We start from the raw sequence: 14578 nt of genomic DNA on the forward strand, positions 1-14578 counted from the left end.
GTTCAGAGCACTGTCTAGTGGGTCTAGATGACCCAACTCCCGATGTTAAAGTGCCTAGGATAGCACAAGGGTTAACTACAATAAGAAGACTTTGATCGGTTTTCTGATGTCGACTTATTTTTCCTCAGTTCTGCTCCTTCACCTGAAAGGATATTTAATAACGTCATTTATTGTTAAAGTGGAACAACAAAAGAAGTTTTCAAAAGTTTTAAAGATTTCCTACAAAGACAAGGCTTAGCCGGGTGGAGACAGCAGGACAATCTTCAGAGAACTTCCGTGTTGAAGCCCTACAGAAGTTCTGAGGAAAGAACATGAACCTGCTGCATCTGAGGGTCAGTCTGGTCTCTCATCTTAAATAAAACAAGTCCCCTTGATGTTCCTTTAAGTTGAATTCTGCATTTATGGATTTCACCGCATTCCATTCTGGTTTGACAGATAAAAAGAAGTTCAACTAAACTTGTTTGACTGACATTGCCAGAAATGAGGGGAGCTTCAGGGTTTTCTGCCTTCTCTTCATCGCGTCTGCAGTGAAGGCTGTGTGACCCCCTCCCTCTGCAGACTGCAGCAGCAGAGGACTCTGTGTGTGGATGTGGGGTGGTCACGATTACTGAGTGATGCTGCAGCAGCAGTGGATGTTCTCACACAAACAACTGTTTTCATCACACAGACAGACTGGGATGCAATGAACCAAACGGCAGCTCTGACTCGGTCCCACCCACCTTGTAGGCTGCCTCTCTCATGAACTGCTTTGCAGGCATTTTCCAGATGGCAGGAACGGTGATCACCCACCTCACATCGTTGTTGTCGAAGTCGCCGCCTGTTTGATCGCTCAGCTCCTGTAAAAGGAAACATTCAAAGGTCATGACCCTCACGGCTCATGCGTCAGATTACAGCAGCGTCAGATGCACTTCACCTTTAAGGCTTGCTCCTTGAAGAAGGCCAGGGCGTATGCAAAGATGTCCAGAGCTTTCACTCGTTTCCCATTGGCTGCGTGAAGGTCGGTGTTGATGCTGAGGTTCTGCAGAAACGCTGAGGTTAGACTCTAGAGTCCCTTTCAGTAAATAACAGTGAAAGGACTGACTCTGCTTAGGAGCTAAACACAAATACCTGAAGGACAGTCCACCAATCAAACCTGAGGGGCCGTTGGTTCTGACATTAGCTGCACTGAAATGTCACAGAACCCTGTGATGGACAAGCAAACCACCCAGGATCAACCACCCGACCGTGGCTGAAATAGGCTCCAGCAACCCCGTGACCCCAACAGGGATTAAGGGGGTTTGGAAGATTAATGGGTGAATGACATGTCAGAAGTTGTGTTACAGCAGAAATGAGTCAAATATGTTAAAGTATTCAAGCTCCTAGGGCTTTCTCGTGAGTCTTTTATTGAGCTTGCCGGGCCTTTTCGCAGAGCAGATAATAATTCATAAAAATAATAATTTGTCATAATTCAGGACGATCTTTTGTTCAAAGGGAGAACTTGAATATTCTGTGATGCCACTTTAAAAACATTGTTAAAAATGACTCAATCTGCTGGGACCATGTCGGCACAGTTAGTCTCTAAGGTTTCCATGACAACGTTAAGTTTAGCAACAACAAAAAAAGGGGGTTGGACCTTTCATTTGTGACCACATATTTTCAAAGATTTTCTTTCAAAAGTTTTCCTTGTAAGTCTGTGGGTTTTCTCCGGGCACTTCCACGGTCCACAAACATGCTTCCTGGGTTCCTTGGTCCAGGGTCCCTAGGTGTGCATGTGTGAGTGTGTGTAGGGGAGTGACTGTGTTCCCTGCCACAGACTGGCGACCTGTGCAGCGTGTGCACAGTGGCCGGGACAGCCTCCTGAAACCCCGTGACTCTGAAAGGGATGTAGTGGGTTAAGAAAAGGGATGGATGGATTTTCGTTTAAACAGGCATTTTTAGTTATTTTCATCAGGGCAGATGGATAGCTCAGTTGTTAAACTTGCACACAGGTCAATTCTGTGGGGGGCAGTAAGCTTCATTCAGTAAAGACCCTTTACGCTGCGGTGTGACTATGTAGCCACAAGGCCGCTCCGTAGCCCGGATGAAATACAGGGTTGTGTCAGGAAGGGCGTAAAAATGTCTGCCAAACCACCTGTGTAGATCAGTGAAAGCTGACGACATGCAGGCGACCCATGAAGGGATGTGATGAAAGTTGAACATTTTATTATTATTATTTTTTTCTTAACAGATTTTTTTTCCTGAAAGCATAAATAGTCTGTGCAATGGCAGCTCATGATGGCGAAAGCACTAAATGACAGTAAATTGAGTTTGATGCTGAATTAAGAGAATGTTTCATCCATCCATCCATGGCAGCAAACATCATGAATCCTCATCCAGCGCTCTGCAGGAGACCAGACCGGGTTCTTTCTGCGTAAACACTGCAGGTCTAGTAAAAGATGCAGTCAGCAGAACCATGTCCCACAGCTGAACCAGCCAAATGAGTCAGCAGGCTGCTGCAGTCAGGGACGAGGAAGAGGAGGGTCTGAACTGCTGCAGCACTGCAGAATCAGACAAATAGATGAGGAGAATCTAAACTACTGGTTGGCCGCCGTAGTGTAGAGGTAAAGCGGTCGACCTCGGTGGATTGATTCCCGTCTTGCCCACCCATACATTAAAGTGTCCTTGGGTGAGACACTGAACCCCACGTTGCTCCTGGTGGTTATAGGTCGGCGCCGTTCTTAGGCAGCGGAGTCGCCATCAGTGTGTGAATGTGTGTGTACAGTCACAGAACGGTGCCTGTAAAGAGCTTTGGGCCTTCAATAAAGCTAGAAAAGGGTTACAGAAGTATAAACCATTTAACAATAGAGAACATAAATCGTCCCCTTTACGACAGACACCTGAGCACCTTTTTGTGAGAGCATCATGAACGTTGTGGATCCTTACCGGAGTGGTGTGGAGCTTCATTTTAAATTTTTCTAGGTACAGCCACTGCTTGGACTCGCTCGGGTCCAGATCGTGGTAAAAGTCCCGTGCAGCGTATCCAAAGCTGTGGAACTTCCTGTCAGGAGTCAGCAAGATGGTGGTCGGGGTCTTCTGATTGGACACGCCGGGGTCTCCACCCTCCCAGCGCCTAGAAGCACAGAATCAGCCGTCAGCAGATGTTGAATCCATCAAAAGCTGCCTGTTGAGCCTGTGTTTGATTTACAGGGAGCTTCTAGATGCTTCCAAGAGATTCAAGCTGGTCATTAAATCCTGTTTCAAACTCTGTCAGCGAGTTCCTGGGTCAAATCAGGTCAGTTTTCAGGAGTCTGTGAAGCTCATTCGAGTAATTTGGTAACAGCTGGTGCTTTATGAGCAGTGAGAATTCAGCAAAATCTAAAACTCAGAGGCTATAAACCAGGGGTGTCAAACATACCGCCCCCGGCCCGCTAGATGGTTGAATTTGGCTCAGTCATGAAGAGTAAAAAATTTAAGGATGTTTAAAAAAAAGCCCTTTTTCTAGTCCATTCCTGTGGCGAGTTATGATTTTTTTAGGAAATAACCGAAATGCGCAATTCTGCCAATAGGGGAAGAAAAGCAAAAGCAAAGCAGGTGAAACAGCATTTCTTTGCACGTGCCAAAAGTGAATCCTAACAGCTTTGGGTGTGGGTAAGATGTAGTTTGGTTCTCCTTAGATTCTCACCGCTGTTACATTGCTATGAGGATGATCAGTAGTGACTCAATAATGACCAGAATGTTGTCAAAAAGAAAAAAAGGTTGAAGTGGAGTGCTGAGCTTTCCAGGAATTATATGTTCACAGAGCTGAATGCAAAACCTGCATGCTTGGTATGTCATCAACAGGTCGCAGTGCTCAACGAATACAACATTCAGCACATATAAGACTCACTATAAAGAAAAGTTTCACCATTTGTAGTTAAGAAAAGAGAAGATTCACCAACTGTTAGCTAGACTGACAAAATAACCGGCTGCATTTACTGCAGCCGTGACGTCAGTGATGGAGCAGTGACACATGCCTTAATGCAGACAAGTTGGAGCAAACATCCAAACCATTTTCAGATGAACTTATAGAAAAATGCTGGAGGCTGAAGAAGTCTTGTTCCCAAAAAGCTATTGACCTTTTGGCCTCTGTGAATGAATGTGTAACAATAAATAACAGGCTTCCATGTTGGTTGAGACATTTTTTCTAACTGAGAAAAAAACAAAAACAAAACTGTTATTTTGCTTTTATGTTACTGGTCCACTTGAGATCAGACAGGTTGAACGTGGTCCCCGAACCAAAATGGGTTTGACACCCTTGCTATAAATGTTTGTGTTGCTGTGACTTCCTGTCCTGCTCAATGCTCCATTCTTTCACAGGAAATGGAACATGTGCCACAGAGTGGGGCATGTGTGTTATCTCCCACTGCAGGGACTGTCTTCCTGCACATAAGTTATGGATGAGCTGAGATTAAACCGCCACCTACACACGTGGTGTCAGCGTTGACCTGACAGGGTCATAAACCTGTCATGTGACACGTTCTGAGGTCACATCCTGGGCTCTTGGTGGATTCCAGTGAGATCAGTGGATTCTCCAGAATTCATGAACTCTTCTGCTACCAAGTGTCAGCCGACGATGTTAGAGGATGATTCTGTCCTGCAGCAGTCCTGGATGGCAAGGACCAGATTGTTTTCACAATTCTTTGCTCTTTCTACACCTTTGAGCAGAAATGTGGCCCCTGCCACACACTCAAAAACTCACCAACAATCGCTCACAATGAATTTTGGGCATAATAAACGTCCCCTCCAAAAATGATTAGGGGCCAAAATCTCATCTGGGGCTTAGAAACAATGATTTCAAAATCAAATATCGGCAAAACACTTGTTTGAAAACATCCAATGGAAGCTATAAAATGATTATGGGATGGCCACAGGACCAAAGTATGTGACATAGAACGAAATTTGAGAAATCTCACCTTTTTGCACAACATGGAGAAAGAAAACTTGTTTGAAGGATCCTCACAGAATTTCCTACACATTCAATCAGGTTAAGTCTACAAACACTATAGAAATTCTGTTGACCTTTGACCCCAAGAAGAGGTTGCCATCTTGAATAAAAATAAATAAATACCTTTACAACTTTCTACAGATGTTAACTCCTTAAGGGTTTTGATCTTTAACCTCCTAGCATCATGAGGAAGCTACTTGGGCAAAAGTATTAGAAATAAAAACGTAATAGGTTTTAGCAGCTTTAGCCTGGCATGTTTGCAAATAAAGGCGTTCCCTCTATAGCAGTGGTCGGGAACCTATGGCTCGCGAGCCATATATGGCTCTTTTGATGGCCACATATGGCTCACAGACGAAAAATGTTTTAGTAGACTGCTTTGCACATGCGCGGACCGTTGACTGTCACCGGCGACTGTCACCGGCAACACAGTCATTTCAGTGTGAAAGTGGCAAAAATACATATCATGCTGTCTATTTATTTATCAATCCTATAGACAACGCAGATGAGGCAGAAACACTGTTCAAGTGGGATTGCCGTATTTTATGTCGTAAAATAGCGGGGCGATGTGCGCTTGCGCAAAAGGGTCCTCTCAACGGCTTACCGTGAACTCGCATTGTTGCTAACTAACTTTAGAAACCTTTTGAGGCTAAAAATGGCTAAAAGAAAAAAAGTTGATGAGTATCGTACGTTTCAGCAGGATTGGACAGATGAATTTCCCTTTGTGGAGAGAGCAGGTTCTGCAGTGTGCCTTATATGCAGTGATAAAATTGCATCAATGAAAAGGTCAAATATTAAACGACACTTCGACACACGTTATGCTGCATTTGAATCGAAATATCCTGCAGGGGACAGCAGAAAAAAAGCATGTCAAGAGCTACTGTCCAGAGTGGAAGGTAGCCAGCAGCAACTCCGTGTTTGGACCCAACAAGGTGACGGGAATTCGGCTAGTTGTGCTGCTGCTTTGGCAATTGTAAAAAACGGAAAGCCATTTACAGATGGGGAGTTTGCCAAATCTTTCATGCTTGATGTTGCCAAATGAACTTTATGCCAACTTTTCGTATAAAGACAAAATAATAAAACAGATAAAAGACATGCCTCTGTCTGCAAGAACTGTTCACGATCGGACCATCATGATGTCAAATCAAATTGAGGCGACACAAGTGAAGGACATAAATGCGGCACCGTTTTTTTCTCTCGCTCTGGATGAGTCAACAGACGTGAGCAATTTATCCCAGTTCAGCGTGATAGCAAGGTATGTTGCTGGTGACACAATACATGAGGAAAGTCTTGCTGTTTTGCCTCTGAAAGGGACAACAAGAGGGGGGGATTTATTTAAATCCTTCAATGAGTTTGCTAAAGAAAAGAATCTACCGATGGACAAACTTGTTTCGGTGTGCACTGATGGTGCTCCGTGCATGGTGGGGAAAAACAGAGGATTTGTTGCGCTTCTTCGTGAACATGAAAAGAGACGCATCCTAAGTTTTCACTGCATCCTACATCGGGAGGCGCTTTGTGCTCAGATGTGTGGCGAGCAGCTTGGCGAGGTGATGTCACTGGTCGTTCGGGTGGTCAACTTTATTGTTGCCCGAGCTTTAAATGATCGCCAGTTTAAAGCTCTGCTGGAGGAAGTTGGGAACAGTTATCCTGGTCTGCTTCTGCACATCAACGTGCGTTGGTTGACAAGGGGGAAGGTGCTCAGCCGTTTTGCGGCTTGTCTGAGCGAAATCCGGACTTTTCTTGAAAGGAAAAATGTCGTTAGCTGACACGGAGTGGCTCCTGAAGTTCTATTATCTCGTGGACATGACTGGACATTTAAACCACCTCAATGTAAAAATGCAAGGCGTTGGAAATACAATCTTATCCCTGCAACAAACAGTGTTTGCATTTGAAAACAGGCTGGAACTCTTCATTGCCGACATTGAAACGGGTCGTTTACTGCACTTTGAAAAACTGGCAGAATTTAAAGATGCATGCATAGCAAGTGACCCTGATCGACATCTTCATCTTCAGCAGCTAGCAGGCTTCACATCTAATCTCCTGCAGTCATTCAAAGCGCGCTTTGGAGAATTTCGCGAGCGCACTCCTCTCTTTAAGTTCATCACCCATCCACATGAGTGCGCTGTGAACAGCACGGACTTGAGTTACATCCCCGGTGTCTCTGTCAGAGATTTTGAGCTGCAAGCTGCTGACCTGAAGGCCTCAGACTTGTGGGTGAATAAGTTCAAGTCACTGAATGAAGATCTGGAAAGACTTGAACGACAGAAAGCGGAGCTGGCGAGCCAACACAAGTGGGAAGAAATGAAAAAACTTCAACCCGCAGACCAGCTGATTCTCAAAACTTGGAACGCGCTGCCTGTCACATTCTTCACACTGCAGCGTGTGAGTGTTGCTGTATTGACGATGTTTGGCTCCACGTACGCATGTGAGCAGTCCTTTTCACATCTTAAGAACATTAAGACCAATGTACGATCTCGTCTAACCGACGGAAGTCTAAACGCCTGCATGAAGCTCAATCTCACATCTTATCAGCCAGACTACAAGAGCATCAGCAAAACAATGCAGCATCAGAAGTCGCATTAATGATAAGAAATGCTCACCATTTACTAGCAACAGCATAGCAGTGTTATTGAAAAGAATGCACAGACTTATTGTAATTTAAAAATGTTGAAAATACATTAAATGCACACATTCACTTGTATTTTTAGTTTTAAACATATTGTAGCGGACTGAGTTTGACTGTTGTTGGGTCGCGTTCCAAGTTCTGGAGTTCATTGAACGCATCAAGCAGAGATCTGATTGGCCCTCAGTTGTGTCGCTCAGCTTGTCATTGGGGGGTTTGGAGCAATGGGGTTCAGCTATGGGCCAAATAAGGGAAATGGGAGGGCTGATGCGGCAGGCAGCGAGAGAATAAAAAGTTGTGGAGAAGCTCTCTCGGTGGGAGAGATTCAGGAGTTGCTGAACAAGTTGTACGTTGTTTGTTACAGCCTGCAGCGACCAGAATAAAGAACATTAAAAGAGTTTAAGTCTCCGTGCCTCAGTGTGGAAAAGGAGCGCTACATTATTGTATGGCTCTTTCGAAATTATATTTAGAAATATTTGGCGTTTATGGCTCTCTCGGCCAAAAAGGTTCCCGACCCCTGCTCTATAGCTTGAACATTTTTTCCTGCAATAGTGTAAAACGTTTTATCGATAAACCGTTGGCTCAAGCTGAACAAAACCATATAACATACAAAGTGATTAGATCAGGAATGTGGGTGTGGTTAGAGAAAAACTTCGGTTCTCAAGGGAATCCAAAAACGTACTTTTGCCAATTATTCTAAAAATGATATAGACCTGTTTGTCACCCTCAGGCAACCAAACTATAAAATGGTTGCTATGGTTCAAAAGTGTTTTTTTTTTAATGACTTTGTCTTATGTAGCTCTGACGAGGATAAAGCAGTAGTCTCTCAGTGAAGGTGGGCGAAAAGGGGGCGGTGAGGGTGGGGCCGTGTTGCGCCTTGCGGACAATGTAACGATACCTGCGACTTTAATTTATTTTTTAAACTTTTTTATTGTTTATGTAAGGTTAAAAAATAATTGGATGCCTTTAAAAGATCAAATAATACTGCCAAGTCTGCAATATAAAAGGATTCAAAGTTTGTAGGTTATTAAACAGCATTAACCATCACCAACATTTGTCTGTGTGGGAAAACAGAGGTCAGAACATCAATGGATTCAGATTATGCATTCACTTATTTTAAAAAATAAAAACAAACCAAATTTGGGAAACTAAAGAAGAGCTCTGCAGAAACCTACAGCTGTTGTATTCTATAGGTTTTACACAGCGACTGCTGCTCTCTTCGGAACATGGCCTCACACCCCCCCAATAGAGCAGCGAGCACACCCTTCCTGACTCACACTTGATCATCAATAATGAATGAAAGTTCTGCAGCTTCATGGAGGAATCTTGGATTGGAGGAGGCTGACGTAGCTTCCATCTCCTAAACTGCCCGGTTACATCAATAATAGGACACGTTTCACTGGGCCGCTGTGCTCACACCAGCAGAGTGTGTGCGGGCTGGGATTGAGGGAGGACTTCTAGCAAAAATGTCTCAGTCAGACCTTCTGCAGCACATGGAGGAAAGAAAAAAGATCTGACCTGTGCCGGGAGGGACTGCTTCAAGGGAAATTGCTTTTACCTATTTAATTGAGGTTGAGAAGGTCTATAAATAGTCTTATCTGCTGCAGACGCAGAATGGAGCTCACCCAGCGTGTTAAATCTCACAAATCCCCCAGTACCCATGTGTATGAACTCCTGTTGTTGATGACATCAGCCAGAGGCGTCATTCTGGGACTGTGTTAATGCAAAAGTAGATCAGAGTTGTTAGTTGTGTTGCTTTGGTTTCATTTTCCTCACGTTTTGGTGTTTCAAGGTTCTGTTTGGGATTTGCCCCTTCCTGTTTCACAGCTGGTTGAAGCTGCTCCGTAAAGCCCCAGTCTGAACTGCCCTTAAGGGTGGATACAGGCCGTCTGCGGGCAGGAAATGGGCATGTGGGTGGGGAAATATTAAGGTTGTAGAGCGCTTGATGAGCCCGTAGGCGGCAACATTTTCTACAAGGTCGTAGTGAACACTTAAACACGTGAGGGCAAGTAAAGGGGAATTAGGTGAGATGCATGCGCGTTGTACAGGGTTTTCATTATATGAACCCCCCACCCCCTCCCAAATCCTACGCACAGAGCAAAGAGCATGTTAGTGATGTTCAGGTGAGAAGTGCACACAGCCTGATTGTTACAAATGAGTAAATTAAACAGTCAGAGCATAGTTTCTGAGGCCGTCCTGAAGGCTTCCTACTGGCATCTTCAGTATCATGTGCACACCCCAACTGTGCCACATCTCCATGGACTCAGTAAGGAGCCTGTGAGCACGCCTTACTAATGACTAGTGTATGACGTAAGGGCATCGTACAACAGCATCGCCAACGCCATAAGTTTGTGTACTTCCATTATCTTTACAGACACTTCACCACACACACACAACAATGGTACGTTCCATTTTCATGTGGACTTTTAAGATGGCCACATGACCCCCCCATCAGTCCGGACAAACCAAAAACCAGCAGCACCAGTGCGGGTCAACCCCGTAAGGGGAGCATGTGACCAAGGTCTAAGTTTACTTTGTTCTGCTTTTAGTCATCAGACTTGGACAGGCATTACCTTGGTGATGCTGTGAATGTTTGTGTTTTGTCCGGGTTCTGGTTCTGGTTGGCTGGTCAACAGCTGCTCTGGATTGGACCAGCAGTGCAGCGTGACAGCTTTCTATTCCTTTAGTGTTCAGCTCTGCTTGCATCAGCAGAGCGCTGTCTGTCACTTTGCTGAGCGTCACGCTGTAATTTGCTCCTTATCCAGTCAAACTGTAAAAGTTCCATCTTCTTTCATTCTTTCCATTTGTGTTCCTCGTTTCCTGCTTTCTTTTGAGAATAGGTTTGATTCTGTTGGGTTTTATGAGGAGAGCTGCTGCTTTACTTTACATTATAATCATTGAGTGACTTAGTTCAACTTTCAGAATGAATTAGGAGATAGTTGTTGTAATCCTGTTCATTCATTAACAGTAAATTTAAAAAGAAAGCCTTTTATCCTTCATGTTATTCCTTCTTTACCCCCCAAACTAACTGAAACTATGTAGTAACATACATTGATGATAACTAATATACTCCAAGATACTTTCAAGTATCTTTTGCCACCATATTTTAGTTAAGCAGCTTTGGGTTTTTTTTCATTTATGCTAGTCTCTGCAGATTAAAAATAAATAAATAAACCAGAGACTTTTAGGATGTTTTATTTCGATTTTAAATCAAATTCAAGACATACCTACAAAGGAAATGCACAAAATGTTGAGTTCAACAAACTTACACTCAATAATAAAAAAAAGCCATTTTTCTCCTTTTGAAATATTTGATCAAAGTTATAATCAAAGCATATTTAAAGGACCTTCATCTAAAAATTTAGCTGTTAGTTGATCATTTTATTATAAGCAACAAGCAGAATTAGGACAGCCTTATTTTGGTTTATTTACTTTAGGGTTCTGCAGCAATCCTGGATTGTGTTGATTTCTGACTTGAAAATGCCTTTTTATCTCAAAAATAAAAACAGTAAACCAACAGAATTTATTGGATACTTTTGTTAACTCCCTGATCCATATGCTCAGCATGTGTTAGCAGCCTTCAGAGGGGGCCAATGTCACCGTGGTGATGTTGTGGATCCTTCTGCATCAGCGAGCAGGCCTACCTCATGGTGTGAATGCACTCGGGCTCCTTGGTGAAGGCGTAAGCATATCCGCTGGACGTCGTGCCGAAGTCGATGGCTACCACCACCACAAAAGACGGCCCTGACTGCACCTGGTCCGAGTCGTTCTGCTGCACACATGTGGACACACAGAGACCAGGATGCATCAACACCACCGGCACAGCCAGAAGCACACGTGTTAGATCTGAAACTGTACTGCAAGAGTATCCATTCAAACAAAACACAGACAGAGTAGAGTTTCCTCACAATCCTCCTTTGATCTGTTGTCAAAGTGTTCCAGTGGTCTTTTAATTATAATTTTGCTGTTTTCAGCCAAAATCTGATAATCTGTGTCGTTTTCTAGGACAGTAGTTCATTCAAAATTCATGAGGGTGGGCGGGGCTGTGGGCGGGACTGTTGGCTCAGAGTAAGCCTGCCCCCACTTCCCATCACCCATCTCTTTACATGCTCTCCTGCTAGCTTAGAGCCCTTCATACCCCCAACATTACGGTTGTAACAAATCTATTTGTCTGTGAGTGGATGCATCAGAATGGAGCAGAGCAGGGAGCCTGTGACCCCCCCAGTGTCTTTTCTACGTCACAAGTACAATCTTTAACAACACCACTTTTTTCCTCTGCTCCTAAGTCCCAACGATTTCAATGAAGAAATACTCATATATCCAATTTTAGTCTACATTTTTTTAAACACATCCTCCATCATCAGAAAAATACCACAAGAGCATCTTGAAAACACCAAAAACAGCATTGAAGTCAGAGTGGGTCTTTAAGCGCTCAAGGAGCTTCAAAGTCTCCCCGAGCAGAAAATGTTCTCAATGCGTCTGACCCGTCTGTGCCGGTTTCACTGGATCTGCAGCTCGTTTCATGCAGAGTTGCATTCATGTGTTCAGCTGGCCTCCTTCACACGTGTACAGCTGTTCTACAAACCATTTAACAGCACTAGAGCTGCTGGACACTGTGACAAGTTTGTAAGTTCTTTTTGCAATGGTTCATTATCTTCAGAAAAGGTCCAAACCTACTGTTGATGAAACTGGACAGGCTTTTACATGTACATGTATCAGAAAAAATGAAGTGATATTTAGAAGGATCGGTTGACTCAAAGACTTCTGCTCCTTTGTAAACGGAACCAGTGTCGTTTTTTTTTCTTTTTTTTACTTACTGTCAGTGTTTTCTTACACAGTTACACAGCAGCTGCTATGATGAAGGGCCAAGAGGAACGCAGTAATGAACAGACCACAGTGTTTTCAAAGCACAAGAGAACCAAGTTCCCGCTGTACCAACAAACCAAGCATATCCTCACACAGCAGAAGTCCAACACTAGAGTACAAACTGATGATCATACAAGACAGAGAACCAGACACAATTAGAACAAACACGTCAGACTATAAAAATATCAGAACTATAAAAGTCACCTGAATGTGAGATGGAGAGAGGGGGGTGATGCCAGGGTCACCTATGCTCTTTGCAGGAGAAGGATTGGCCATTGCATCTGTAGAGGATGACAGACATTTGTGAGTCAAACATCATATTCCCACAGAAAAGGAGGCTTTTCCAACACATCACAGTCTTAAAAGCTGAGCAGGAAAACAAGATCAGCAATGTAAACTTCCTCTAACGTCAGGGTCTGCTACCTGAGGCTCCAGAGCCACACTCGGCCCTCTGACCCTTCCATTGTGGCTCTTTGGTTAGAGCAAAAAGGAAGCTATTTTTTGGACTACAAGGTGCATCAGGCAAAACAAACAGATAAGTCAAACTTTATTCAACTCGCTTACAAACAGTTGCAGCGTGCAACACTCCACCAGGCTCGGGACTACAGTAGCTGAAATGGTCCAACATACATAAAGCCACGCAGCTACATTTAGACAGATTTTTGAGCTCCATGTACCACAGAAATATATTGGAGATCAGTGAGCACAGCCAGAATTCATACATATGATGGCACGTCGGTTTATGAAACAGATTTACTATTAATGTAAAATAAAAATGTGCCTTTTGGTAGGAATCATTTGGTAGGAGTCACTCCGTTGGTTCTGAATTACTAATTTCTGGCTGAGATGTACCAACAACGGTGAAAAAAATTGGGCATATTATTTTCACTGCTAATATGACATTATCTACTGCTACCATGATCCTACATGGTACAGGCTTTTATTTTGAAAGGAAGTCATATGAACATCTGTCAAAAGGTACAAAGTCTTTCATATTACAAAAATAAAGCTACTTTTCTCTTTATGTTTACATATTTATTTAGATCATAAAACAATAGTTCATTTTAATCGATTAAAACAGTAACAATAACAACAATACACAAAGGGGGAAGTAAAACTTTGTTCGCTTCTGTTGGGTTGTTGTTGTCAGTAAGAAATCAACCCAAATGACTCTTTAGGGGTTAAAGGTCACAAACCCCTGCCCTGAATGACCCATGCTGATGGCTCTGATTTTCAGGAGATTTTCTTCCACAAGAGAAGTTGGCAGACGAGATGACCAACAACCCACTGGTAGTTTAGTAAATGTAGGATTTCAACACAGAAAAAGGAGAAACCTTCTCCTTTTAAAACATCTTTAATATTTATTTTTATAGATAAGGAAGAGGCATCTGAAATCTAATCAACTATAAAAGCTGCTTTCCACTTTTGGGGGTGTCTCAATTTACAATCCCAAGAAATTTCCCAGAAGTCTCTACCCAGAACTAGAGTGCATCAATCAAAATAGTCCACAATGCATTGCATTTGAACAATTTGTCATTTAAAAAAAATTTATGTTTCATAAATCATTTAAGTTTTCATCATCAGAACAGAAGATAAAAGCAATCATGAGTTTATTATTTAGGTTTTCACTTCAGCAGATGAATGACATCAAATTTGCTGTCTAAAAAATGGTCAGCATGTGTCAGAACTGCGGTAAAATCCAGGAATTTGGACTCTGCTCGACCGTTGGGGGGAATTTCTGCTGAAGCTTTTGTTTGCTCTCATCCATTCAGAGTCAGGGTTCCTACGGTTCTGCAGTGTGTTCAGATGCAGATTTCTGAGCTTCAGTTGGGTTTTTATGTTGGACAGAAGAGACCTTTACTTGGTGACTGCAGCTCAGGAAAGTTGCCTAACAACCATGGTGCCGATGGCCTCATTCTCTCTCGTCTTCTAGTCACATGTCCTGTTTTTGTTTTTTGTTTTTCCAAAGGGTGGACCCTTCTGGAGAGACATTGACCTTTTTCTCATGTCAATAATTTTCCTCACTCAGTAACATTTAACTTTTTATTGATTAAAAAAATGTTTTATAATCATTTTAACATTGAGGTGCAGCAACAGCTGCGTTTCTAAGCTGCCATTCTGACTGTGGTTAAAAGACACTTGAAAGTGTG

At 43.1% G+C, this 14578-nt stretch overlaps 1 protein-coding gene across 3 annotated transcripts in view; it reads right to left on the reverse strand.

The window, feature by feature from the left end:
- LOC101167227 (heat shock 70 kDa protein 12A) overlaps positions 1–14578 on the reverse strand; it is a 68689-nt gene that overhangs the window by 25091 nt on the left and 29020 nt on the right. For 2 of the 3 annotated variants that reach the window (XM_011484067.2, XM_004076919.3), the window contains exons 2-6: positions 12633–12709; positions 11207–11334; positions 2902–3088; positions 914–1018; positions 720–836 (exon numbers count right to left, since the gene is read on the reverse strand). In XM_011484067.2, the coding sequence (XP_011482369.1) occupies positions 720–836; positions 914–1018; positions 2902–3088; positions 11207–11334; positions 12633–12709 (614 nt within the window). The remainder of the gene's footprint in view (positions 1–719; positions 837–913; positions 1019–2901; positions 3089–11206; positions 11335–12632; positions 12710–14578) is intronic. The other variant, XM_011484066.2, reaches the window with a different exon arrangement.

Source organism: Oryzias latipes, chromosome 15, assembly GCF_002234675.1.
Source record: "Oryzias latipes chromosome 15, ASM223467v1".
Taxonomy (NCBI): Eukaryota; Metazoa; Chordata; class Actinopteri; order Beloniformes; family Adrianichthyidae; genus Oryzias; species Oryzias latipes.